At 47.8% G+C, this 27,214-nt stretch overlaps 1 protein-coding gene across 4 annotated transcripts in view; it reads right to left on the bottom strand.

Moving 5' to 3' along the window:
* LOC122556844 (C-terminal-binding protein 1-like) overlaps window positions 1-27,214 on the bottom strand; it is a 96,067-nt gene that overhangs the window by 57,573 nt on the left and 11,280 nt on the right. The window contains exon 1 of one of the 4 annotated variants that reach the window (XM_043704087.2): window positions 11,364-11,622. The exons of 2 other annotated variants lie outside the window; for them this stretch is intronic. In XM_043704087.2, the coding sequence (XP_043560022.1) occupies window positions 11,364-11,370 (7 nt within the window). In that variant the 5' untranslated portion in view covers window positions 11,371-11,622. Of the gene's footprint in view, window positions 1-10,584; window positions 10,976-11,363; window positions 11,623-27,214 lie in introns of those variants that run through there. One more of the 4 variants, XM_087995500.1, reaches the window with a different exon arrangement.

A 27,214-nucleotide genomic window follows, 5' to 3' on the forward strand; every position in this document is an offset into this window, starting at 1 on the left:
AATACCAACTCTATAGATTCCGATTCATCGTGATAGAGGGATGGAGTTTAAAAGCAGGGAGGTTATGCTGCTGTTGTACAAGGTGCTGGTGAGGCCACACACCTGGAGGACTGTGTGCAGTTTTGGTCTCCTTACCAGAGAAAGGTCATACAGGACAAGCTCAGTTATCTGAATGTCAATTATCCAAATTCTGGATTATCCGAACAAGATGTCTAGGTCCTGTAAAAACGTTATCCGAACAAATTACTCCCTGCCCGTCTCGTTCGGATAATCGGGGTTGTTCTGGGACGGGTACTGGAGGGAGTGCAGAGGAGATTCACCAGGTTGATTCCGAAATTGAGGGGGTGACCTTATGACGCGAGTCAGATTATACTCATTGGAATTTAGCAGAATGAGGGGGCCTCTTATAGAAAGATATAAAACAATGAAGGGAATAAATAAGATAGAAGCAGGAGGTTGTTTCCACTGGCGGGTGGAACTAGAACTAGGGGGCACAGCCTCAAAATAAAAGGGGGGGGGGGCAGGTTTAAGCCTGAGTTGAGGAAGAACTTCTTCACCCAAAGGGTTATGAATCTGTGAATTCCCCGCCCAGTGAAGTAGTTGAGGTTACTTCACAATGTTTGAGGCAAAGATGGATTTTTGAACAGTAAAGGAGTTAAGGGTTACGGTGAGCGGGCGGGTAAAGTGGAGCTGAGGCCATGAAAAGGTTAACCATGATCTTATTGAACGGGGGAGCAGCGTCGATGGGCCAGATGGCCTACTCCTGCTCCTAGTTCTCATGTTTTTTATACCGTCAAGTTCAGTGACACAGCGTTATGTAAATAGGGAATCTGTGAATGTCTGAAATGGAACAGGGTTGAATCAGCAAGGATGCTAGATACTGGTTTTTAAATTTAGAAAAAAGCCCAGATGCAGTGATTTCTACTTTAAATTGCAGAGGGACACGGTGCTGTCATCAGACAGGAAAAGTTTAGAGGGATATAGAACAAAAGCAGGCAAATGGGACTAGTTCAGTTTTGGAAACCTGATGGGCATGGACGAGTTGGACCAAAGGGTCTGTTTCTATCTATAAACACACCCTGTATGAGATTATGGCCCAAAGGTTTCTAAAGAAATGACAAATAGTTGAATGAATGGAAATGCTGCAGAACTAATTATTTCAGGGTAAATAAGCAAAATGTCCCTGGATAATGTGTAACCATTTGTTGCTGAATTATGTGCATTTTGCAGCATATCTAACATAAAAACGTGCAAATTAAGAGCACAAGGAGACCATTCAGCCCCTTGGAAGCCATCCCACCATTCGAGAACATCATGGCTGATCGGATTGCAGCCTCAACTGTACCATCCTGTCCATCACCCGCGGGCTTGGGGGCTGCTTTCAAGAATCTCGTTAAAAATCCCACAACACCAGGTTATAGTCCAACAGGATTATTTGGAAGTACAAGTTTTTGGAACGCTGCTCCTTCATCAAGTAGATAGCTATCCGATAAAGGAGCAGCGCTCTGAAACCTAGTGTGCTTCCAAATAAACCTGCTGGACTATAACCTGTTGTGTGATGTTTTAAACTTTGTCCAACACTGGCACCTCCAAATCAAGAATCTAAATACCTCTGCCTTAAAATTAATCAAATCCACAGACCAACCACCCCCAGAAATCACCTCCTTGCCTTTGTCTCAATTAGGAGACCTTTAATTTGTAACCCATATCCCCGACCTACAAGGGAGACGATCCTTCCAGCTTTCACCCAGACAATCACCCCTTCACTATTCCAAACTCCATTGAATACTGGTGCAACCTCACCAACCTTTCCCCAGAAAATATCTCCTTTAACTCAGGTACATGTTAATCACCACAGTGAGGCCTGCTTTGTAAAAACCAATGCAAAAATTCAACACTGCAGCCGCAGAATGATTAATGGCGAGGTACCTTTGCCATCCTTACTATTTTCTCATTAACAGATGGGCGGCATGGTGGCTCAGTGACTAACACTGCTGCCTCACAGTGACAGGGACCCGGGTTCGATTCCAGCCTCGGGCGATGGTCTGTGTGGAGTTTGCACATTCTCCCCGTGTCTGTGTGGGTTTCCTCCGGGTGCTCCGGTTTCCTCCCACAGTCCAAGGATGTGCAGGTCAGGTGAATTGGCCATGCTAAATTGCTCAGTGTTAGGTGCATTAGTCACAGGGAAATGGGTCTGGGTGGGTTACTCTTCGGAGGGGCGGTGTAGACTGGTTGGGCCGAAGAGCCTGTTTCCACACTGTAGGGAATCTAATCTAATCTAAAAAGATGCCCCCTCATCAGAACTCAATACTTGCCCTGGAAATGTCTGAATGAATATAAAACTTCAGAGACACCGGATGTAAACCGATCCTAAGGTCAGGCCATGAGATCTGACATGTTGCATGGTCTCCAGACAGCCCAAACACACCGATGTAAATTATACAAACCCTGTGCAGTGGGGAATGGGACTCTGCCACCCCCCACCCCACCTTATACACACAATTTTCCGTCTCAGCACGTCAGAGTGGGTGGGGGAAGTTCTCCTTGCCAGTTTGTACAGCAAAGCCCAACTTCCTCCAGATCAGAACGCCCTTCCTTTGGGAAGCAGATACTAAAAGCCTTGGAACAAAGCCAGTTTCTAATTTCTTACACTGCCGCGCTCGATGGGCAATTGCAGCTGCTAAAAAAGACCAAGACCTTGCTAAGCAAGTTACAGATAAATGGCATTAAAATGCAACCCCCCCACCCACCGCAGACAGTGTGCTGATGGGCTATCCCGCAATTTAGGTAGGGCAGGATACAAATGGCTTGGCATCCTCTACTCTTGTAAGCAGAACAGTTCAGCAGTGTAGTGGAACAGAGGGTCCTTGGAGTTCAGATGCACGGTTCTCTGAAAGTGGAGTCCCTGAAAGGTAGACAGGGCAGGGAAGGCAGCTTTTGGCACACTGGCCTTCATCAGTCAGGGCGTTGAGTAGAGAAGTTGGAAAGTTATATTGCAGTTGTACAGGATGTTGGTGAGGCCACACTTGGAGTATGGCGTGCCATTTTGGTCACCTTGCTATAGGAAGGATGGTATTAAACTGGAAAAGAGTACAGAAAAACATTCACAAGGATGTTGCCAGGAATTTATGGGTATGAGTTATAGGAAAAGGTGGGACAACTGGGACTTTATTTTCTTTAGAGCATAGGAGACTGAGGGGGGACCTTATAGAAGTGTTTAAAAGATCATGAGGGGCATGGATAGGATGAATGCACTTTTTTTCCCTCAGGGTTGGGGAATGGAGGACTAGAGGACATCAGTTTAAGATTAGAAGAGAAAAAATTAAAAGGGAACACAAGGGAAATATTTTTACATAGGTGGTACGCTTATGAAATGAGTAGCCAGGGGAAGTGGTTGAGATGAGTACATTAACAACATTTAAAAGGCATTTGGACAAATACATGGACAGGCAAGGTTTAGAAGGATATGGGCCAAGTGCAGGGAAACGAGGTTAGCATGGATGGACATTTTGGTCGGCATGGACCAGTTTGGGTCAAAGGGCTTGTCTCTGTGCTGTAGGGACTCTGACTCATTCAAGTGGCAAGTTAGAAATACAACCCTTTTTATGAAAAAGGACTTAATTACTTCAGCTCTCAGTATCACTGCACTGCTTCTGGCTTCACTCAGCCTGTTTATTAACTCCAACCCTGTAGAATATTAGCCCATGCCTTGACTCTGTCAGGTTCAGTCGCTTTTCCCAGTCTCAAGCTTAATATCAGATTCATTAATTAAATATTCAATTACACCTTAGAATATAGGAGTTGGAACGCGATGTTGAGGTTGCAAAGGAAATTGTATAGTCTCATCTGGAGTATTGTGTGCAGTTCTGGTCTGGAAGGATATTATAGGCGAAAGGGGTTCAGAAGAGATTTACAAGGATGTTGTCAAGAATGAAAGGTTTGAGTTATGGGGAGAGATTGGACAGGCTGAAATATTTTTCACGAGAGGGTATGAGGTTGAGAGGTGACCTTATAGAGGTTTATAAAATTGCAAGGGATATAGATAAGGTAAATGGCAGGTATCTTTCCCTAGGGTGGGTGATTTCATGATTAGGAGGTGTATCTTTTAAGGTGAGAGGGAAAAGATTTAGAAAAGGTACAAGTGGCGTTTTGTGTGAGGAATGAATTTCCCGAGGCAGTAACAGATATAAGTATAGTTACAACGTTCAGTTGCACCCAACCTGGAATATTTTGCAAGGCATGGAAGTACTTGAAGGGGACAGAGGAGCCTTACACTTAACAGTGTTAGCATTTGCTGGACTGTGCTTGCAAACAAACCCAGACTTAACCTCCTCGTACTTGATGGGGTAGCATATATAAACTAGGAACACTTAATCTGATCAATAATGGTGAAAGGAGCAAGAAGGCGAAGGCGTCACCTCACAAAATCCCAGAAGGAGAGCTAAATACAACTGTTAGGTTTATCTGTAAAATAAAATGAAAGGATTGCATTTGACATCTCTACAATAAACTGTGTTGCTTAATCTCTCTTTGTGTCACTGAATAAAGTGTGCGTGCACATTTACACGTGTATGCACACGTCTAGAACTAGTTGTGGCTTCCTGCAGATGTACCGGAGATCCCATTACCTACTAGATTGCCCTTCAAGACTAATGTCAACCTGTTACATGGCTCGTTTGAATGTGGGCATTTTAGTTTGAAGTAATCAGCAGTATTTAGACACGACCTTGTTGTATAATAAACCTTAGACTGTGCATATAAAATGAGTAACATCAACAGACCAGTCAAGTGGATAGAGCATCGGCAAATGGAATTCAATCCTGAAAAAAGCATGAAATAATGCACTTCAAGAGGGTGAAAAATGCAGAAGTTACAATATGAATGCAGGACCCAGGAAGGTACTGAAGCTCAGGGGGACCTTAGTATGTATGTATCCACAGGCCCCTGAAGATAGCAGGGAGGCAGATCTGGTGACAGAGAAGGCATACTGGCCTTTACGAGCTGAGGCCCAGAATACAACAGTAGGATGACATGCTGGAACTGCATAAAATGCTGGTTCAGCCACAGCTGGAGAAGTGGATGCAGTTCTGGTCACCGCATTGTAGGAAAGAGCAGATTGCACAAGAGGTAGAAGAGAAGAGATTTGCTAAGATGCTGCCTGGGCTAGATGGTCAGAGCTATCAGGAAAGATTGCATCGGCTGGGCTTGGAACAGCTAAGATTGGGAAAGGCCCCAATAGGGATGTACAAGATGTAGGGTGGGTAAAAAGGCACTTTATCCATTAGTAGATAGGTCAAAACAAAAGAGGTATAGATTTAAAGGAAAAAGGGCTGGACATCTGACTCTAAAAGGAGGGTCGAGGATAATGCTTTATTACACACCCAGTCTTGGGAGCGTGGAACTCAGTCCTGAAGGGATGGTCAAGTCAGAAACTAACATTTAAGCAGTAGTTAGATACCCCCTTGCATCGCCATAGCCTCCAGGGCTATGGGAGCACAAGCTGGATCTTTGGAGCTGGATCATTGTTGATTGACATGGAAAGGATGGGTTGATGAAAGCACATAAGGGAATCAAACTTGCATGAGATTTCAGGTTAACTCTGCCTTCCATCACTTCCTGTCCAGTGTTGACAGTGCAATTACAGTTGGTGGGTGTGCGTGTGGAAACACAGGTGTAGCGGTGCATGTTCACTTTGTATAAAAACCAGATCCCAAGCAGAACAAGCTCTTAATGGAGAGCGCGAGGAGTTAATAAACTGCTTCAAACTATGAATATTTAATATTCTGGAACAGAAGTGCACCCTGTTGGAATATAAAGCCTGCAATATCATTCAGGGTATCACAGATGATTTTGCTTTCAGAAACAATGCATCAATCGCACCCTATTGATCTTCAAAACCTTGAGCAATCTTTGCTTTCTGGATTGGACTGGATATAACTATTATGATGTAAGTACCTCATACGCGGACCATCAAACCTCTGACATGTCTGCAAAATGGCAACGCAGTCTTTCGGGAAATGTATAGGAGTTTAAAAATTCATTTTTTAGCTGTGGGAATTGCTAGCAAGTGCAGCACTTCATGCCTACCCCTAGTGGCCTAGAAAAGGTGGTCGGGTGGGGGTTTCTTCTTCCTGCTCGGCTTCAGTCCATGTAGTGACAGCACAATGCTATTAGACAGACAACCCCAGAGGTTCAGTCAGAAGGAAGTGAACAGTCATATGTTCAAGTCGAGACAGAGAGATGCACCCAGATCCTGTTGCCCATAACTTACAGATCTCCTTCAAGAAATGATGCAGGTATACAAACAAATATCACTTTTTTCACTGAAAAATTACTCTTTAAACACAATAAGCCTTCGACAAAATGGACGTTTCTCGAGTTGGTAAGCATATCTCTGGCAGAGCAATGCAGTGTACAATTTGTTTGAGTGTAAAATTGCACTCAACGAACTCTAGATCAATGCATAGTTATGCTGTGAGTTTTACGTCAGATCAGCACTATCATTTCATAGCAGGGCACAATTACCCAAAACACTGATAAATCAGATATCGGATGGTGATATTACTCACTTAGCAAGCCATCTGCACAGTTATTTTAAGCATACCTTGAACAATGTTAATTTTTAAAAAATACTGAACAACCATTCACAAATTTACACCATCAGAAAGTGTTACGGAAGGCTCCTCCTTTCTCGAGCACATTCTACAACCAATTATTGAAATCAACATCACCAAGGATTAAACATGCATTTGGAACATCTTAGTACATTTGGGAATACAGTCGGTTCTGATGTAAGGCGTTAGTTCAGTTCTCATGTGATCTCACGTTATAAGAAAATCGCACAATAGCCGAGCCAGTTAAACTAATGGGGCCAGAACCGCATTGTAGCCACAGACAAGGAAAGCTCGCCTTCTACAAATAACAGCCTAAATTCTTCAACTGCATTAAAGCCAACTGGTGTTGAAAAAACACGCATTATAGCAGATCTGACTTGTGCCAAAGTAAATCCATCAGATGCACTAAGGCCTGTAGTCAGAAAGATCTGTATGTTACCTTGAAAAGAAAGTGATAGACTAAAGACATAGGAGCAGAAATTAGGCCATTCAGCTCATCGAGTCTGCTCCACCATTCAATCATGGCTGATACGTTTCTCAAACCCACTTTCTCCCCGTAACCCTTGATCCCCATCAAAATCAAAAACAAGTCTTTCCCCATCTTAGGTATACTCAATGAGCTAGCCTCCACACCCTCCCAAGGCAGTGAATTCTATCGATTTTAACAAAACATTCTTTTATGAATAGGACAAGTGCATTTTGGTGTTGCTGCAAGTTGCACAAAACCTGCAGCAAGGAACTGACAAAGAAATAGAAATGTGGCTACAAAAAAAAAAGCAAGAGCAGGTGAAACTTAATATTTAGTCATAGTCATAGAGAGGTACAGCACGGAAACAGACCCTTCAGTCCAACCCGTCCATGCCGACCAGATATTCCAACCCAATCTAGTCCCACCTGCCAGCACCCGGCCCATATCCCTCCAAACCCTTCCTATTCATATACCCATCCAAATGCCTCTTAAAACGTTGCAATTATACCAGCCTCCACCACATCCTCTGGCAGCTCATTCCATACACGTACCACCCTCTGTGTGAAAAAGTTGCCTCTTAGGTCTCTTTTATATCTTTCCCCTCTCACCGTAAACCTATGCCCTCTAGTTCTGTTCTGGACTCCCCCACCCCAGGGAAAAGACTTTGTCTATTTATCCTATCCATGCCCCTCAATTTTATAAACCTCTATAAAGGTCACCCTCAGCCTCCAACGCTCCAGGGAAAACAGCCCCAGCCTGTTCAGCCTCTCCCTGTAGCTCAAATCCTCCAACCCTGGCAACATCCTTTTAAATCTTTTCTGAACCCTTTCAAGTTTCACAACATCTTCCCATCGACAGGAAGGAGACCAGAATTGCACACAATATTCCAGCAGTGGCCTAACCAATGTCCTGTACAGCCGCAATATAACCTCCCAACTCCTGTACTCAATACTCTGACCAATAAAAAAAAACATACCAAACGCCTTCCTCACTATCCTATCTACCTGCGACTCCACTTTCAAGGAGCTATGAACCTGCACTCCAAGGTCTCTTTGTTCAACAACACTCCCTAGGACCTTACCATTAAGGTGTGCAAATTCTGCTAAGATTTGCTTTCCCAAAATGCAGCACTTCGCATTTATCTGAATTAAACTCCATCTGCCACGCCTCAGCCCATTGGCCCGTCTGGTCAAGATCCTGTTGTAATCAGGAGGTAACCTTTTTCACTGTCCACTACACCTCCAATTTTGGTGTCACCTTACTGCCAGAGTGCAGAGTAGGTGCTTTACTGGTGTCAGCCTTGGCTGCTGCAGAACCCCCACCACAGTGTCACAGAGACCGGAGTTCCAGCCGCACTGAAGGAGCTCTGCTCCACTGCTCGTCACGTTGCATGGCAGAAACGCTCAGGAACCGTGAGGTCTACAGGTAACAAAAGACATAGTCGAGGGCTTCAGCAGCAGACCAGATGAGGCAGGCAGACAGTTAGGACATGGCACAGGCAATCTGACCACAGGCGTGGAGTTGTAATTTTGGCAACACGTCCAAACAGGAAAGTCTCAAACTGAAGATAGAGAAAGATGGAATGAGTGGGTGGCAACAGTGGCTTCAATCTTTGCAGTGTATGCAACTTGAGGTAATGCTTGCTGAGAAAGTCTGGATATTAGAGAAGTGGTCTAACAATTTCAATAGTGGTCAAGTAGAAGATGTGGATGCTTCCATCACACCACGTAGCCTTGTGAGAAAAATGCTGTTAGGTGCTGTTGCTGACACTTGACACACAGGGAATAGTGGAACATGGCCAAGGACAAACCCTCAGTGATGGACAAAAGTGATGCAGGAAGGGAAATCTCTACAGGCAGTTCTCTAGTTATGAATGTATAGTTTAAGATGTGGAAGTTCTAGAGAGGGTGCAGAGGTGGTTTACCAGGATGCTGCTTGGACTGGAGGGCATATCTTATGAAGAAAGGTTGAGGGAGCAAGGGTTTCTCTCACTGGAGTGAAGGATGATGAGAGGTAACTTGATAGGGGTGTACAAGATGATGAGAGGCACAGATAGCCAGAGACTTTTTCCCAGGGCCAAAATGTCAATCACGAGGGGGCATAATTTTAAAGGTGATTGGAGGAAGGTTTAGGAGAGATGCCAGAGACAGGTTCTTTACACAGGGAGTGGGGGGCTAGAGGAATGCCCTGCCAGCGGTGGTAGTAGAGTCAGATACATAAGGGACATTTAAGCGACTCTTGGACAGCCACATGGATGATAGTACAATGAAGGGGATGTAGGTTAGTCTGATCTTAGAGTTGGATAAAAAGCCAGCACAACATTGAAGGCCGAAGGGCCTGTACTGTTTCATGCCCTACGAATCAAACAAGGCAAATGCAGTCTCACTGAGTCAGGCAATGATGGGGAGGGCTTTAGAAATGGATGGCACAGTCAACCATGTGAAAGGTTGCACATAGGAAGAAACAACTCTCAACACAATTAACTAGGATGTTCTCTGTGACCTTGGTAAGAACGGTTTCAGCACTGCCATGGCCAGACAGAAACCAGGCTGAAGGAACTTCAATACGGAACTCCGGAAACTTGGGCTTTGAGCTGGGCAGACTTAAGCACTTGAGAGGTGGAGGACATCAGTCGTTCACAAGGACAGATGTAAGATCACTGGCTGCTTCTAATTTGAGAAGGGGAACAGAGGTGGGGAATGTTAGGCAGAGAAAAATCAATCACTACATCCATTAACAAGGAAACCATTAGATAAACTGAGTGGTCAGTAGAATGGAGTGAGGGTGTGGGAATAAAAGGTCAAAAAGGAGAAGAGGTGGGCACTGGAAGGGGGGGATATACCACAAAGCACATTATTGGAGAGCCAACTTATTCCAATAGGCAGTAAGATATCAATTATTGGATTATCACAGAATATCAGAATACATTCTCTGTCAGTGTGGCATTAAAACACACATTTAACAGCACTGAAAGGAAGATCCCTTACTTGGCAATTTGTTTTGAGGAGAATGTGGGGTGAGGGTGTGGGAATAAAGGTCAAAAAAGGAGCAAGAGGTGGGGAATGGGGAGGGGGCAAATTTGCCCAAATACCACAATGCAAACCAGCAGATAAGGTGATAACGTGGGAGTGAACTTATCTAACAGTTAACAGTACTGACATAAAGATCCCTTACTTTACGTCTTTTAAAAAGAAAAGTTTTTTTTTTAAAAACGTTATCTAACGTCCTCCCAGCAGCCCCCACCCATTCTATTTCGGGCAAGGTTGCTTGAAACAGAATTGATGAGTGGAAGCAGTCAGTCAGCCAGCCAATTACCCTCTAGCAACAAACTGCACGAGCCAAACCATCTGAACCACAGGAGAACTGCCAGATCCTTACATTTACACACTTAAACCCAATCAGTTGGTATAGAACCCAGCCAGAAAGCAAACATCACCACCATGTACTGAATGCCACTGAAGCTTCAACTCCATTAGTTTCTCTCCCATGTGATCACCTTACCTGCTACTTGCTGACTGGAATATTGCTGATTCCCCAGCGAACAGGCAATCCTATCGATTATTATTGTATTCTCCACTCTCCCCTCAGATCAGCGTCCGAGTGTCACACTGCAGTTTGTATCCCCTACACAACACTTAAATCACTCCACACTTGATTGACAGAGGGCACTTAGCTCATTTGACTGCTTGTAGAAGTTTTTTTCCCCCAAAAGATCACTGTACAAATATTTGACACATGTCCCCAACATTCTATCTTGTGAAGCAGAGTAAAGAAAAACAGATGGGCTTTTACTTTCTAAAAAAAAACACAGGATGTTAAAACCGTATTTACTATCTGACATCTTGGCCTGTAACGGCAGATTGCTTCCCCCCTCAAAAATAAAAGTAAATCGTAAGTTTTGAATGATCAGTTTCCCATCACGGCAGCAACATGGTGCCCGACGTTTCTGCAACAATAAAAGTAGAGAGGTCCCTGCCAATAAGCTCAAGGAGTACACAGAAACCTCTGTTCAAGTCTGTTTTCAAACAGTAGCAAGCCAGCTGCTACAACCCCACCCTGACCTTACCAAGGGAAGGGAAAATGAAATCAATTCCCTTCCCCCCCCACACCCCACCGCCCCGGTCAACTTACACCCATTGCAACATCAGTACGGCGCAAAGGAACACAGCAAACATTTAAAGGGTTGCATCAAAAAGCACAGGAAAGAGCAGCAGCAGAGAAAGAGAGAGAGAGCGCGAGCCAGAGACGGAGTGTGACAGCAAGGGAAGGGAGGAACTAACCTTGCATTCCTGTCTTTACGGTTCTCTCCACAGGCTGCTAGGCCAGTTCGGGAAAGCAATGGAGAATGTGCAGTGTGTGTTCCACACACACACACACACAGCTTCAAGACAAACCAATCAGACACAGACATTATTCAGTGGCAGCCAACCATGACAAAGCTCATTAGCTATACATCTTGCTCTTTTCGTTAAAGAGTCCCGGACTACTAACAGTGAATTTTATTCAGTGGGGCTCTTTTTAAAAATAAAGAAAGAGAAAAAGCCACTAATTCCCATCAGGATAAAGCGCGGGCCAGCCTCCCTCGGGAGAGGTTAAGGATAAGATGTCGGGAACAGAGCCGTGTATTTGAGGTAATTCACTCAGCCAATCCCAGTGCCTGCTGCCCTGCAAATAAAATAACTACCTTGACTGTCCAGCCCACACAACCTACAGGAATAATTACTGCAATGTGCTGGTATTTACTCAACAGGGAATTTGTAGGTCATTTCTCAAGAGCACTCATCAGTTTAACGAAAACTGCAGAGAGTTCCACAAATTCCCAACTTTAAAATCAAAGAGATCCGAAGGCAGGGCAGGACTTAAGGTCTCTCGTTCAGCAAAACTTGTTAGTGTGTCCCTAAAAACCTGCACATCCTTTTATATCATTCCATTTTTCTCAAAACTCATACAGGGGTGAGAATGACTGAAGGACCATGCAGTAAGTTGGAGGCAAAACCTCACTAGTTTTACAACTCTACTCCAAATTAGATACAGCACAATTTCATTTTCGGGTAAATACAACGCACTACTTTGAAACCAGGCATCAGTTTTATTAGTTGGTTACTTCAGCACATCTCGCCTAAGGGCCCCCACAGACCATGACTGCACTTCTGTATTTACCGATACAGAACAACCTCAGTTATTCAAACGTCAATTATCCAAGTTTTGGATTATCCAAACAAGATCTTAGGTCCCGTAAAAATGTCATCAGTTATCCGAACAAAATACTCCCTGGCCACCTCGCTCAGAGAATCAAGGGTGTTCTGTACAAAGTGATTTCACAAGTGAGAATTGCACCGTTTAGCGGTTGATGGAGGGTAACATCATCCAATGAATCAGATTTTAAAGGGGAAGGGAAAGGAGCACAGAGTAACTCCCAGAGGAATAGACAGCACTGCTGCCTCACAGCGCCAGAGACTCAGATTCGATTCCAGCCTCGGGCGACAGTCTGTGTGGAGTTTGCACATCCTCCCAGTGTCTGCGTGGGTTTCCTTCCACAATTCAAAGACAGTTGGCCGTGCTCAATTGTTCCGTAGTGTCCAGGGATGTGCAGGCTAGCTCGGGCAATGCAGGGTTACAGGGATAGGCTGGGGGTGGGGGTGGGAGAGGTCAGTGTGGACCTGATGGGTTAAGTGGCCTGCTACACTGTAGGGATTCTCATGAATTCCCCAAGCCCCTCAGCATCAAGGACAGCATTCTCACCAGCGTGCTGCTATCTGCCACTGGGAAATTCGCCCGTGAGAGGTATTTTCAAGGTTGGCAAATAACCTCCTGCAGAGGGGGGGGTAATTTGATGCCACAAAAATGTGCCAGTGGGCAATGTAAAGGACTATCGCTGAACTTGGTGCATTGGCATAAGTGAAATTCAACTACTCATCAACCTCTGCAGACTCGAACCTAACCTCTGTAATTGAGAAGCTAGAACACCAAAACCCAACTGTATGCCCCTTTCTTGTTTAATTCTCCTAATACACTTCCAAAAAAAAAATCACTTTTCCAGGAGGAGGGTGGGGCACATGCCTCACCTTCAATTTTTAGATTAGAATCCTCCAACACTAGCTCAACATTGAGCCCCTCGCTCAACTGTCTTCATCAAAACAATACACAACAGCTTCTGGTAGAAATATTTTGAAGTCATTTAAAACCCTGCTTTAACAGAACAGGTAACAGGAGTGAAGGAGCTCTGGCTGTGGGCAACCTGGAGTAAAGGAAGTTATAACACGGATTTAGGCCATTCGGCCCTCTGTGTCTGTGCCAACCCAAAAGAAAGAGCCTTGAAGGTCGCAAGACTTCAGGTGTAGGTACCACGAAAGGGAATCTTCTAAAAATACCAATAAGTAGGATACTTTACAAACCCAGGTGTAACAAGACATGAAGACAATGGGGAGGTTTCTGTGCTAGCGTATCTACCTCTGGGCCAGGCCTCAGTTCAAGTGCATCAAGGTTTCTGCCTCCACCACCAAACCAGGCAATGAATCCCAGGCATTTGCCACACTCTGGGCGAAGAGTTTTCCCTCACTTCTCCTGCTAATCAGTCACCTTGATCACTGACCTCTCCAAAAGGCTAACCCGTCTTGCCTGTCCCCTCCACATTATGTGCATCTCCATTAAATCAGCACCTGCCCCCTCTTTCTAAAGGTTTATCCAATGTCACTTTGTATCAGCAACGTTCAGGCAGTGTGTCTCGAAATTGTTCTGAACTCTCTCCAGAGCAATTATGCCCTTCCTGGAATGCGGTGACCAAGACTGCACATGAAATTCCAGCTGTGGCCAAAACCGAGTTTTACCAGTTTTCCTAATCAACCGGTTATACACAGTCAGAGATATACAGCACGGAAACAGACCCATCGGTCCAACTCGTCCATGCCGACCAGATATCCCAACCTAATCTAGTCCCGTTTGCCAGCACCTGGCCCATATCCCTCCAAACCCTCCCTATTCATATACCCATCCAAATGCCTCTTAAATGTTGCAATTGTACCAGCCTCCACCACATCCTCTGGCAGCTCATTCCATACACGTACCACCCTCTGCGTGAAAAAGTTGCTCCTTCGGTCTCTTTTATATCTTTCTCCTCTCACCCTAAACCTATGCCCTCTAGTTCTGGACTCCCCGACCCCAGGGAAAATAATTTGTCTATTCACCCCATCCGTGCACTTCATAATTTTATAAACCTCTATGAGGTCACCGCGCAGCCTCCGACACTCCTGGGAAAACAGCCACAGCCTGTTTAGCCTCTCCCTATAGCTCAAACCCTTCATTCCTTGTAAATCTTTTATGAACCCTTTCAAATTTCACAACATCCTTCCAGTAACAGGGAGACCAGAACTAAACACACTGCTCCAAAAGTGGGCTCGTCAATAACCTGTAGAGCCGCAACGTGACTTCCCAACTCTTATACAGTGGAACCTCGATTATCCGAACGTGATGGGCGGGCACTATTTCGTTCGGATAATCGATTAAATGCCTTTCCTCTGGGGCTTGGACTTTAAAGTCTAGTCCCTATTCAGGAGACTGCAGCAGGACACAGTGCTAGAGACCCCGTACCCGCCAGCACAAAGCGCACACAGTCCCAGTCTCCTATCCGGGTCATCCAGACTGCACACCAACAATAAGACTGCTGCTGTCTTTGTGGGGTAAGTCTCCAAATAGCGCACATACACACACAGCTCCAGCCTCACACAACTCTACAGTCCAAATTCTTGACAGGTTCCATGTTTGCCCTGCACAGGACAATGTTGGAAGTCCTGGGAAGTGGGGGATGGGGTTCAGGTACAACCCTCTGTAGAACACCAGGGAATGTGTGGGGCGAGAGAGAGAGAGAGAGAGAGAGAGGGCAAGAGAGAGAGAGCGAGAGGGCGCGAGAGAGAGAGAGCGAGAGGGCGCGAGAGAGAGAGAGCGAGAGGGCGCGAGAGAGAGAGAGCGAGAGGGCGCGAGAGAGAGAGAGCGAGAGGGCGCGAGAGAGAGAGAGCGAGAGGGCGCGAGAGAGAGAGAGCGAGAGGGCGCGAGAGAGAGGGCGAGGGCGCGAGAGACAGGGCGAGAGGGCGCGAGAGAGAGAGAGCGAGAGGGCGCGAGAGAGAGAGAGCGAGAGGGCGCGAGAGAGAGAGAGCGAGAGGGCGCGAGAGAGAGAGAGCGAGAGGGCGCGAGAGAGAGAGAGCGAGAGGGCGCGAGAGAGAGAGAGCGAGAGGGCGCGAGAGAGAGAGAGCGAGAGGGCGCGAGAGAGAGAGAGCGAGAGGGCGCGAGAGAGAGAGAGCGAGAGGGCGCGAGAGAGAGAGAGCGAGAGGGCGCGAGAGAGAGAGGGCGAGAGGGCGCGAGAGAGAGGGCGAGAGGGCGCGAGAGAGAGGGCGAGAGGGCGCGAGAGAGAGGGCGAGAGGGCGCGAGAGAGAGGGCGAGAGGGCGCGAGAGAGAGGGCGAGAGGGCGCGAGAGAGAGGGCGAGAGGGCGCGAGAGAGAGGGCGAGAGGGCGCGAGAGAGAGGGCGAGAGGGCGCGAGAGAGAGGGCGAGAGGGCGCGAGAGAGAGGGCGAGAGGGCGCGAGAGAGAGGGCGAGAGGGCGCGAGAGAGAGGGCGAGAGGGCGCGAGAGAGAGGGCGAGAGGGCGCGAGAGAGAGGGCGAGAGGGCGCGAGAGAGAGGGCGAGAGGGCGCGAGAGAGAGGGCGAGAGGGCGCGAGAGAGAGGGCGAGAGGGCGCGAGAGAGAGGGCGAGAGGGCGCGAGAGAGAGGGCGAGAGGGCGCGAGAGAGAGGGCGAGAGGGCGCGAGAGAGAGGGCGAGAGGGCGCGAGAGAGAGGGCGAGAGGGCGCGAGAGAGAGGGCGAGAGGGCGCGAGAGAGAGGGCGAGAGGGCGCGAGAGAGAGGGCGAGAGGGCGCGAGAGAGAGGGCGAGAGGGCGCGAGAGAGAGGGCGAGAGAGAGGGCGAGAGAGAGGGCGAGAGGGCGAGAGAGAGAGCGAGAGGGCGCGAGAGAGAGAGAGAGCGAGAGAGAGAGAGAGGGCGAGAGGGCGCGAGAGAGAGGGCGAGAGGGCGCGAGAGAGAGGGCGAGAGGGCGCGAGAGAGAGGGCGAGAGGGCGCGAGAGAGAGGGCGAGAGGGCGCGAGAGAGAGGGCGAGAGGGCGCGAGAGAGAGGGCGAGAGAGAGGGCGAGAGGGCGCGAGAGAGAGCGAGAGGGCGCGAGAGAGAGAGAGAGAGCGAGAGAGAGAGAGGGCGAGAGAGAGGGCGAGAGAGAGAGGGCGAGAGAGAGAGAGAGAGAGAGGGCGAGAGAGAGAGAGAGAGAGAGAGGGCGAGAGAGAGAGAGAGAGGGCGAGAGAGAGAGAGAGAGGGCGAGAGAGAGAGAGAGAGAGAGCGAGAGAGAGAGAGGGCGAGAGAGAGGGCGAGAGAGAGAGGGCGAGAGAGAGAGAGAGAGAGAGGGCGAGAGAGAGAGAGAGAGAGAGAGAGGGCGAGAGAGAGAGAGAGAGGGGCGAGAGAGAGAGAGAGAGGGCGAGAGAGAGAGAGAGAGAGGGCGAGAGAGAGAAAGAGAGAGGGCGAGAGAGAGAGAGAGAGAGGGCGAGAGAGAGAGAGAGGGCGAGAGAGAGAGAGAGAGAGGGCGAGAGGGCGAGAGAGAGAGGGCGAGAGAGAGAGAGAGGGCGAGAGAGAGAGAGAGAGGGCGAGAGAGAGAGAGAGGGCGAGAGAGAGAGAGAGAGGGCGAGAGAGAGAGAGAGGGCGAGAGAGAGCGAGAGCGCGAGAGAGAGCGAGAGCGCGAGAGAGAGCGAGAGCGCGAGAGAGAGCGAGAGCGCGAGAGAGAGCGAGAGCGCGAGAGAGAGCGAGAGCGCGAGAGAGAGCGAGAGCGCGAGAGAGAGCGAGAGCGCGAGAGAGAGCGAGAGCGCGAGAGAGAGCGAGAGCGCGAGAGAGAGCGAGAGCGCGAGAGAGCACGAGAGAGAGCGAGAGAGAGCGAGAGCGCGAGAGAGAGCGAGAGCGCGAGAGAGAGCGAGAGCGCGAGAGAGAGCGAGAGCGCGAGAGAGAGCGAGAGCGCGAGAGAGCACGAGAGAGAGCGAGAGAGAGCGAGAGCGCGAGAGAGAGCGAGAGCGCGAGAGAGAGCGAGAGCGCGAGAGAGAGCGAGAGCGCGAGAGAGAGCGAGAGCGCGAGAGAGCACGAGAGAGAGCGAGAGAGAGCGAGAGAGAGCGAGAGAGCGCGAGAGAGAGCGAGAGCGCGAGAGAGAGCGAGAGCGCGAGAGAGAGCGAGAGCGCGAGAGAGAGCGAGAGCGCGAGAGAGAGCGAGAGCGCGAGAGAGAGCGAGAGCGCGAGAGAGAGCGAGAGCGCGAGAGAGCGAGCGAGAGCGCGAGAGAGCGAGCAAGAGCGCGAGAGAGCGAGCAAGAGCGCGAGAGAGAGAGCAAGAGCGCGAGAGAGAGAGCAAGAGCGCGAGAGAGAGAGCAAGAGCGCGAGAGAGAGAGCAAGAGCGCGAGAGAGAGAGCAAGAGCGCGAGAGAGAGAGCAAGAGCGCGAGAGAGAGAGCAAGAGCGCGAGAGAGAGAGCAAGAGCGCGAGAGAGAGAGCAAGAGCGCGAGAGAGAGAGAGAGAGAGAGAGAGAGCGTGAGCGCGAGAGAGAGAGAGCGTGAGCGCGAGAGAGACGGTGCCTGTTTAATCACTCTAAACAAAAGACGCGATCACTGCCGCAAACAGGTCTATTGGGACCTTGAGGTCTCCTTCGGATAATTGGTATTCGGATACTCGAGTTTCCTCTGTACTCAATGCACTGACCAATAAAGCCAAGTATACCAAAGGCCTTCTTTCCTATCCTGTCGAACTGGGATTCCACTTTCATGGAGACAGAGACCATGGAGTGCAGGTTTCTTTGTTCAGAGATGTTACTGCACATCTTTGAACCAGGTAGGTCTTTAACCCAGGTCTCCCAGCGGCTGAGGGGGTTACCACAGTATACAACAGGGCCCCTCCCTTTGTACAGCTTCAGCATTATATCCCTGCTTTTGTATTCGGTTCCTTGTCCAAAAAAAGGAAGCTACTCTCTATGCTTGTAGACCATCGACCACGTCATTTTCAAGGAGTTGCAGATGTACACTCTGAAGTATCTCTTCCATCCAGCCCTCTCAATATCCTTCCATTTACTGTGCAGTCCCTTCCTTCCTTACCCTCCCACAGCTCTCAATTCTGAATTGAATTCTATTCCGCACTTATTGCCCAGTCAATATGCTGCCATTCAAATGACGCTATTGTCTTCACAAAGCAAATACACAGCCATTCCCCATGTCATCTGCAGGTCCCCCCAATCACATCTCCCACACTAAGTCCAAATCATTCGCCCCAGGGCCAGTCATTCCTGAAGAAGGGCCTGTGCCCGAAACGTCGAATCTCCTGTTCCCTGGATGCTGCCTGACCCGCTGTGCTGTTCCAGCAATAAAGTTTCAACTTTGATCTCCAGCATCTGCAGACCTCACTTTCGCCCCAGGGAACAGCAAAGGTAACCAACACCGACCCCTAATGCATCCCTGGAAACCACCTTCTGTTTGCAGGAACACCAACCATTCCCGCCATTAAGTCAACCTTGGTTCCGGCTTGCCATATTCCACCGTATCCGACTGTTACTCTCCTGACTAGTGTGCCACCTTGTTAAATGTCTCACTAAAATCCACGTAGATGACATCCACAGCACTACTACGAACAATCCTCATTATCTTCCCGTAATAAAATCCAAATCAACTTAACAAGACCTTCCCCTGCCGAGGCCACACGGACGCTCTCTAATCCAGGCCTTTCTAACAGCCTCTCTCAGAATCTATTCTAATTACTTGTTCTTTGCCAGAGGCTGACTTTCCTTTTTCTGTTTGGTCTTGTTCACACCCTTTTTAAACAATAGCACACGACATTGGCTGGTGTCCAATCCTGTTACCTCGCCTGTATTTGGACAGAACTGGGAATTGCTCCTTCAAACATCGGTATTTGCTCCCTCGTTCCCTAGGATGCAATCCCTTTCGGCCCGCTGATCAATCCACCCTGGTGAATGCCCATCCCTCGAGTACAACCTCTCACATTACCCCAATTGTTTGTAATAGTTCACATTCTTTCTGTGATGAGAATGTTAAACAGCCCTCTCTTTTGTGACGAGAGGCAAAATACTCATCAAGAGCTCACTCCACAACTTCCACACCCCACGCACAAGTTATCTTATGGCCCAACCCCCTCATACTATTGTTCATGGACTGAGATTTTATTGGCCAATCTTTGCTCTCAATTTCAAACTTTCCTGGAGTCCTCTTGCTTCTGTGCTCCTCGACATTATTTGGATCTTGCCTCCAGCTTTCTTTTCCAGCTTCATCGCATGCCGTGTACTTGGGGATAACCAGGTAACTCTACATGTGGCAGTACCACACTTCATCTTGAATGGAAAGGACTGCACTGTGCCTGCAGAATCTCATCCAAAGTCCAAGTAAGTGACCACTCAGCAATCCATCGTGACACTCTGTGGTAGCTAGACCTGCTGTCAGAAAGGGGGTCAATCAGATTACAGTGCAGAATTGGTGGGGTGGGGCTGGAGGCCTAACATGTCAAACTGAGGGGCTTTACACACACAGAAACCATGGAATGGATACAAACACACAAACTTGGAGCACAAGTAGGGCTTTGCCCCCATGAACCTGTTTCACTGTTCAATCAGATCAAGGCTGGATCTGGTTGCTCCATGTTCCCAATAACCTTTCAGCCACTTATCTACTTCTGCCTTAAGATTGGTCAAAGATGTTGCTTTCCATCAGCTTCTGAAGAGATTTCAGAGGAATTGCAACCCTCAGTGACAGAAATGTTCCACTTGGTCTTAAGTTAGTGATCCCTTGCTGAGAAACAGTGACACTGAATTCTAGATATCCCCAGAAAAGGAACTACCATTTTCTTATCTAGCCTCTTAAAGTCCCAGGATTTTATACATTTCCATCAAAGGTGCCTCTTACTCATAGATTTTTCTTTATTACATGTCTTTGAAGCAGATTGGACCAATGCCTCTTGGCCCAGAGATAGGGACATTACTACTATGCCACAAGAGACATCTTTTTATTTCAATTTACAACTGGGGTTTGTACAATACCCTGTTCATTGGAATAAGTTTCCAATGTTAATAAGACGGGGTGGAGGGGTGTCTGGGTGGGATGCTCTTCGGAGGGTCAGTGCAGACTCGATGGGCTGAATGGCCCACTTCCACACTGTAGCGATTCTATGATTCTGTGCACTGATGTTGCGTGATGTGGATATCTCCCGGTTGAACTGTGCTCTCCTGGAGTGGGAACCAATTCACAGCAGGGCTCAGACCTCCCTTCTGCTTGGATATTTTCTACTCAGTCAGCATTGAAACAGGGCCTTCTCACCAAAGATGTAATTACACATCTGGAGCAGGTGGGACTTGTACCCTGGATCAGCAGCAGGAACACTTAACACTACGTTCTAAAGCAGGTGTAAGCCTCACCTGTCCAAGCTTCAGTCATTAGACAACGTGCCCATTCTAGGATATTGGTCCTGCACTATTCAGGCAGGTTCCTTACCCTGGTCTACCTCCCATACAACCAGAACAGGTACAAAACCTGCCAGTACACCATGCCCCTCCCCTCCATCCAGGGCCCCCGAGGCAGAGGTTCACCTGCCTCTCTTCCAACCTAGTTTATACTGCATCAGGTGCTCCCGACTTGGCCTTCTCTACATCAAAGGGACCAAGCGCCAACTCAGGGAATGGTTCACCGAGCATCTCAGCCGGGTCCACAGGGGCCGACCGGACCTCCCAGTCACCGTCCATTTCAATTCCCCTTTCCAACTTGACTATCCTCAGCCTCCTCCATTGCTACAATGAACCACACCGCAAATTGGAGGAACACCACCTCAGCTTCCACCTGGACAGCCTACAGCCCAGACGACTCAACATTGAGTTCTCCAATTTCAAATAACCTCCCTTCCCATCCCCCAAGTCCCTCTCCAGCTCCTCTCCTCCCTGCCACCAACTAGATGCATTCCTCCCATTCACCAACCAGGTCACACCCTCTCCCTATCTTCACTTATCCCCACTTTACCACTCTGATCCACCCCCAGTCCCTTTATCTGCAGCTCCCTTTACACCACCCCCAGTCCTGAAGAAGGGTTACACCCGGCACATTGACTTCTCCACCTCCTGATGCTGCCTGCCTTGTTGTGTTTAGTTTTTTTTTCTGAAGGAGCTTGCTGCTTACATTTGGGTTGCACTTCAACCCCACCCCCCTGATCGATGGGCAACGCCATGCAGGGAGGGGTGGACAAGTCGGCGGGCCTTCTCACCCTCTTGGCCCGGGGCGTGGCCCAACTCACCATTAACAGGCCCAGAGCGCGGGCTGAGGAAGAAGTCCCCCATCCTGACTGTTGGCCCCTCTTTTGGGGTTACGTCCATGCACGGGTGTTCCTGGACAGGGAGCAGATTCTGCTCACCGGCATGGTCAAGGCCTTTAGAGACCAGGGCCTGGAGTGCACCATCATCCCTGACAATGTTGTTATCTTTATTTAATTCTGTACATTTCCATCCAGCTTATTAATTTGCCCTTGACTACAATGTGCTGTCCCAGTGAGGGCTGTTTCATTATTATTTTCTCCTGTTTGCACAAAAGCACTTTGCATCATGGGGAGCCCCACGCTGTTCCTGTCCTCGGAGTGGTGGATGGTGACAGTGTTGAACGAAGTTCACTTCCAATTTATTTTTAGTCCAGCTGACGGGAGGGACACTGGGAAGAGTTTCCACTTACTGCCAAACAGAACTGCAGGAACTCAACAACAATTCAAGTTCAGAAACACCAAATGGACAGGATACTGACAACCTGTCAGTATGCAGCTCAGTTAATTTAAAGCATCTCAAGGCATTTAACAAGCACACGCTAAAACTTCGACACTGAGTCCAATAAAGGGATCAAAAGCTTGATCAGAGATAGACTTTTTTTTTTGAAGGAGTAGAGGGCTCCCAGGAGCTAGAGTATATAAGCTGAAAGAAATTGTGACCACAGAGCGAGTATATGAACAAAAACGAGGAGGAGGTCTGGCAGCATCTGTGGAAAAAAAAAACCAGAGTTAATATTTCAGGTCTGATGACCCTTCCTCTGCAGCCATCAGTTCTGAGGGAGGGTGACTGCACGTTAACTCTGATTTCTCTCCACAGATGCTGCCAGACCTGCTGAGCTTTTCCAGCAACTTTGGTTTTCTTTTCCGATTCACAGTTGTTTCAGTTTCCAAATCAGGGGGAGTCAGTTAGTCATTCGGTCCTTGATCACTGCAAATGTCTATAAATAACCTTCACACTTTTCAAAACTGAAGACAGAATAAGGGGGCTTTAAAAATGCAAAAAACTTTCCCTCTTCAACCTGTAGCCTGTGTAGCTGATCAGTTTGAAAAGCAGGCCAAGTAGTTCTTCTATAATGCAGCAGTTGTGTTGTTGTGCAACCCCACATTATAGAAAAATTGCACTTCAGAGACAGCGCTTAATGTAATCGCATTACAGCCAACACACATTTCAAAAATTCACACTGTAGAAACCGTGTCCCCAATTCAGTAACCGCACGGGAGTAAATTCTAGTTAACGAAAGGTGAGTGTTGCAGAACGACCTGTAATAGACTTTTTAAAGATAGGATATTTCATGAACCCTCTTAAAAGCTGATAAATACCTTCGCAGAACATACCGCCAGAATCAATCCGCTAATTCACAAGCTTGTTTGAGAGCAAGATGATAAGGCTTGGAAACACAATATTCCCAACAATTGTCCGAAAAATCCCAATGACTGTAATGCCGGGAGGTAGAAATGATAGTACTGGCTGTGGGAAGCAAAGTGGTAGTGCCGGATTGGGTCAAATTACAGGCCAATGCATGTTGTGATCAAGTCTACCCCACACTCATTACATGGACGTACAAGCAACAAGGCAAATTAAGGCCAATGTCACCCAACGCAGCCGCCTTTAAACATTAGAGGAACCTTGTACACCAGCCTCCCCAATCACTAACAATGCTAACGCCTTGTGATGCATACAAAAACCTCCCAATAATTGCAGGAAGGAACTTTGGAAAATTCCACTCCAATTCCCTAAAGCAATCAAGCAAGTTCCAGGAGATCACGGCTGCCCATCTGATATATTAACGTACTCATTTGAAACGTTTCAAAGCTCCCGGGGATTTTATCCATCAAATTAGTTCCAGACTTCATACTCAGCCTAAGCTCCTACAGCATGGCCCAGTTAATCAACATAACTTTTACTTGATCTTATTCTACTCGTTCCTCATTTGTACAGTCAGTAACCAAATGGATCCCACTTCATCTTGAGACCTGCTCAAAGCCAACAGAAGGGAAGTTCACAACCAGCCACCCTCGGCTGAACTGAAACGCTGGTGAGAAGATAAAACTCAATATGCCAGCATCAGACCTTACTGAGGTTTATAAAACCATGAGGGGCAGAGAGATAACGTGAATGACAAGGGTCTTTACCCAAGGTTAGGGGGGTTCAAAACCAGGGGCATATCTTTAAGGCGAGAGGAGAAAGTTTTAAAAAGGACATGAGGAAAACTTTTGTTTTAAAACAGAGTGGTTCGAGGGTGGACTGAACTGCCTGAGGAAGTTGTGAATGTGGGCACAATTACAACATTTAAAAGACATCTGGATAAGTACATGGATAGGAAAGGTTTGGAGGGATATGGGCCAAGCACAAACAGGTAGTTCTAGTTTAGTTTGGGATTATGGTTGGCATGGATTGGTTGGGCCGAAGGGTCTGCTTCTATGCTGTATGACTGTTTTCAAATGAAGTCCAAAGTTGCCCCCTCAGCCCGCAAGGGTCATCAGACCCTGAAACGTTAATTGATATCTCTTTACAGATGGTACCGGACCTGCTGAGCTTTTCCAGCAATTGCTGTTCGTTGTTTTGAATATTTTTAGTTCACAAACATCAAACAACGTTGGTTTGTCTTAATTTTTATTTGTGCACAGTTTTGTGGCATGTTTGTATCAATGACTGCGTCCCTCATTGTCCTGGAGGTGGTGGCAAGGTCTTGAACCACTGCAGTCTCTTTCGTTTAGGTAACTCCACGTTGCTGTTAAGGAGGGAGCTCATGTGATCTGGAGCCAACTTTCATCGCATCGTCAAACTTTTAACAATCGGTTGAACAACCCTCGAGGATTCTCCTGGAGTCTGCATCAATGAAAGGAGGATCCCCAGAACACTGGTGCAAACAACCAGATGGAAGAAAGAAATGCTCAGGAATTAGAAAAGCGTTTTTCACTTTTTTGGACACCTTCGTTTATATGTTTTACAGTGACTAGGGGCCAAGATGTTGCAACTGAGTAATGAAGACCATTTCTTTTCCAACTGGCACAGCACAGGGTGGCACGGTGGCTCAGGGGTTAGCACTGCTGCCTCTCAGCGCCAGGGACCTGGGTTCGATTCCTGCCCTGGGCGACTGTGTGGAGTTTGCACATTCTCCCTGTGTCTGTGTGGGTTTCCTCTGAGTGCTCCACTTTCCTCCTACAGTCCAAAGATGTGCAGGTTAAGCTGAATTGGCCATGCTAAATTGCCCGTAGTGTTAGGGGAATGCATCTGGTGGATAATTCTTCTGAGCATCAATGTGGACCTTTTGGGCTGAAGGGCCTGTTCTAATCTAACTCAGCTTGTCCAATGTCAGGGACACAAGGCAAAGTTTATGTCATGAAACGTCTGGGGACATACCCAGCTAAACAGACAACCATACTGCACCGAAGGTCTTACTCAGAATACTATATTGACACAAAGCACGACACTACACTCAAGTCTACTCCATTTGAATTAAACACAGCAGTGCACTCACCAAAAGATCAGTTTATATGTCGAAAATGTTCCAGTCCACTGAGTCTATTTCCAAAACACCAATCCTATCAGCTCCCGGTTACAACAGTACAGCGCTCCATTTGTGGCTCTTTAGCTTTGCTTAAGAGGAGCTGCTGTTTAGATGCTTTCGACATCAAAGTAACATACAGAGCATGGCACCAAAACCACGTCATAAAACTGAAGGCAATGAAAGGCCTGTTAATGGTTGAAATTATATTAGCCTCCAGGTGATTAGGGAGAGGCTGAACAGGCTGGGGCTGTTTTCCCTGGAGCGTCGGAGGTTGAGGGGTGACCTTATACAAAATCATGAAGGGCATGGATAGGATAAATAGGCAAAGTCTTTTCCCTGGGGTGGGGGGAGTCCAGAACTAGAGGGCATAGGTTCAGGGTGAGAGGGGAAAGATATAAAAGAGACCCAAGGGGCAACATTTTCACGCAGAGGGTGGTACGTGTGTGGAATGAGCTGCCAGAGGAAGTGGTGGAGGCTGGTACAATTGCAACATTTAAAAGGCATTTGGATGGGTATATGAATAGGAAGGGTTTGGAGGGATATGGGCCGGGTGCTGGCAGGTGGGACTAGATTGGGTTGGGATAACTGGTCGGCATGGATGAGTTGGACTGAAGGGTCTGTTTCCATGCTGTACATCTCTAGGACTCTATAAACCCTTCCTATTCATATACCCATCCAAATGCTTTTCAATATTGTCGTCATTGTACCAGGCTCCATCACTCCCCCTGGCAGCTCATTCCATACACGTACCACCCCCTCCGTGAAAAGGTTGCCCCTTTGGAGTCTTTTAAGTCTTTCCCCTCTCACCCTAAACCTATGCCCTCTAGTTCTGGACTCCCCAACCCCCGGGAAAAGACTTTGTCTATGTATCCTATCCATACCCCTCATAATTTTATAAACCTCTATCAGGTCACCCCTCAGCCTCTGAAACTCCAGGGAAAACAGCCCCAGCCTGTTCAGCCTCTCCCTATAGCTCAAATCCTCCAACCCTGGCAACATCCTTGTAAATCTTTTCTGAACCCTTTCAAGTTTCACAACATCTTTCCGATAGGAAGGAGACCAGAATTGCACGCAATATTCCAACAGTGGCCTAACCAATGTCCTGTACAGCTGCAACGTGACCTCCCAACTTCTGTACTCAATACTCTGACCAATAAAGGAAAGCATACCAAACACCACCTTCACTGTCCTCTCTATCTGCGACTGTAGCTTGCTCTCTCTCTTCACGGATGCTATCTGACCTCCTGTGATCTCCAGATTTCTTGATTTCAACACAGGTTCCGACATCTGCAGTAACTTGCTCCTAAATAATTTGCCTTCGTGCCGTTGGCTGAGCGATAAGTATTGAGCAGGACAACTTCCCTGTTCCATTTTTGGGTTGGGCCATATCTTCTATCCTTCAGTGCAGACGGAATCCTTCTTTTTTTTTTTAAAAAACGGGACATTTTGATTGATGCATCTTCTCACCAAACCCCCCCTTAGCTCAGGGCTGTACTCGAGTCGCTGACAGAGCCAAAACCTTCTAGCTGGGAGGTGAGGGTGCCTCACAAAACTGAGACTGACTTTGTAGGTGAGGTGAACGTGGTCAGTGCAAGCCTGATTATTTAGATTCCATTGTAAGCAGTCTGCACCCGCTTGCTTGTGGGTGAAGTTATCAATAGGGCTGGAGACAGCAAGGACTGCAGATGCTGAAAACCAGAGCCAATAGGTGTGAGGCCGGAAAAGCACAGATCAGGCAGCATCCAAGGAGCAGGAAAACCAAATATCTCTGGCCGAATCCTGACTAAAGGTTTTGGCCGAAACATTGATTTTCCTGCTCCTTGGCTGCTCTCTGACCTGCTGTGCTATTCCAGCAACACATCTATTGACTTATGAACAGAGGTGATCACCACAGAGTTTACAATCAGGTGGTCCATTCATAAGCTTATGACTGAAGGACAATAAAGCAACTGGGAGTGGTTGGGTCCAGGTGGTGACGCAGAGGGACCTCTGCAGGGCAGACCAACGTCATAACACATGCCTTTTGGATACACTCAATCATACAATCAGAGATGTACAGCACAGAAACAGACCCTTCAGGCCAACCCGACCATGTCTTCTTCAATTCAGCATCCATCTGACGCGGCAGCCCCCTCAGTGATGCAGAGAGACGCTGTCGGAGCCTCTCACCCAGAATCCTGCCAGGCAGAAGACTGGCAGTTCGGGGGGGGGGGGGGGGGGGGGGTTGGGAGATGGCCAGGTTGCGTACCACGAAACGACAACCTGAGG

Source organism: Chiloscyllium plagiosum, unplaced genomic scaffold (assembly GCF_037043375.1).
Source record: "Chiloscyllium plagiosum isolate Xiang-an unplaced genomic scaffold, Cpla_swu_hap1 HiC_scaffold_16, whole genome shotgun sequence".
NCBI lineage: Eukaryota > Metazoa > Chordata > Chondrichthyes > Orectolobiformes > Hemiscylliidae > Chiloscyllium > Chiloscyllium plagiosum.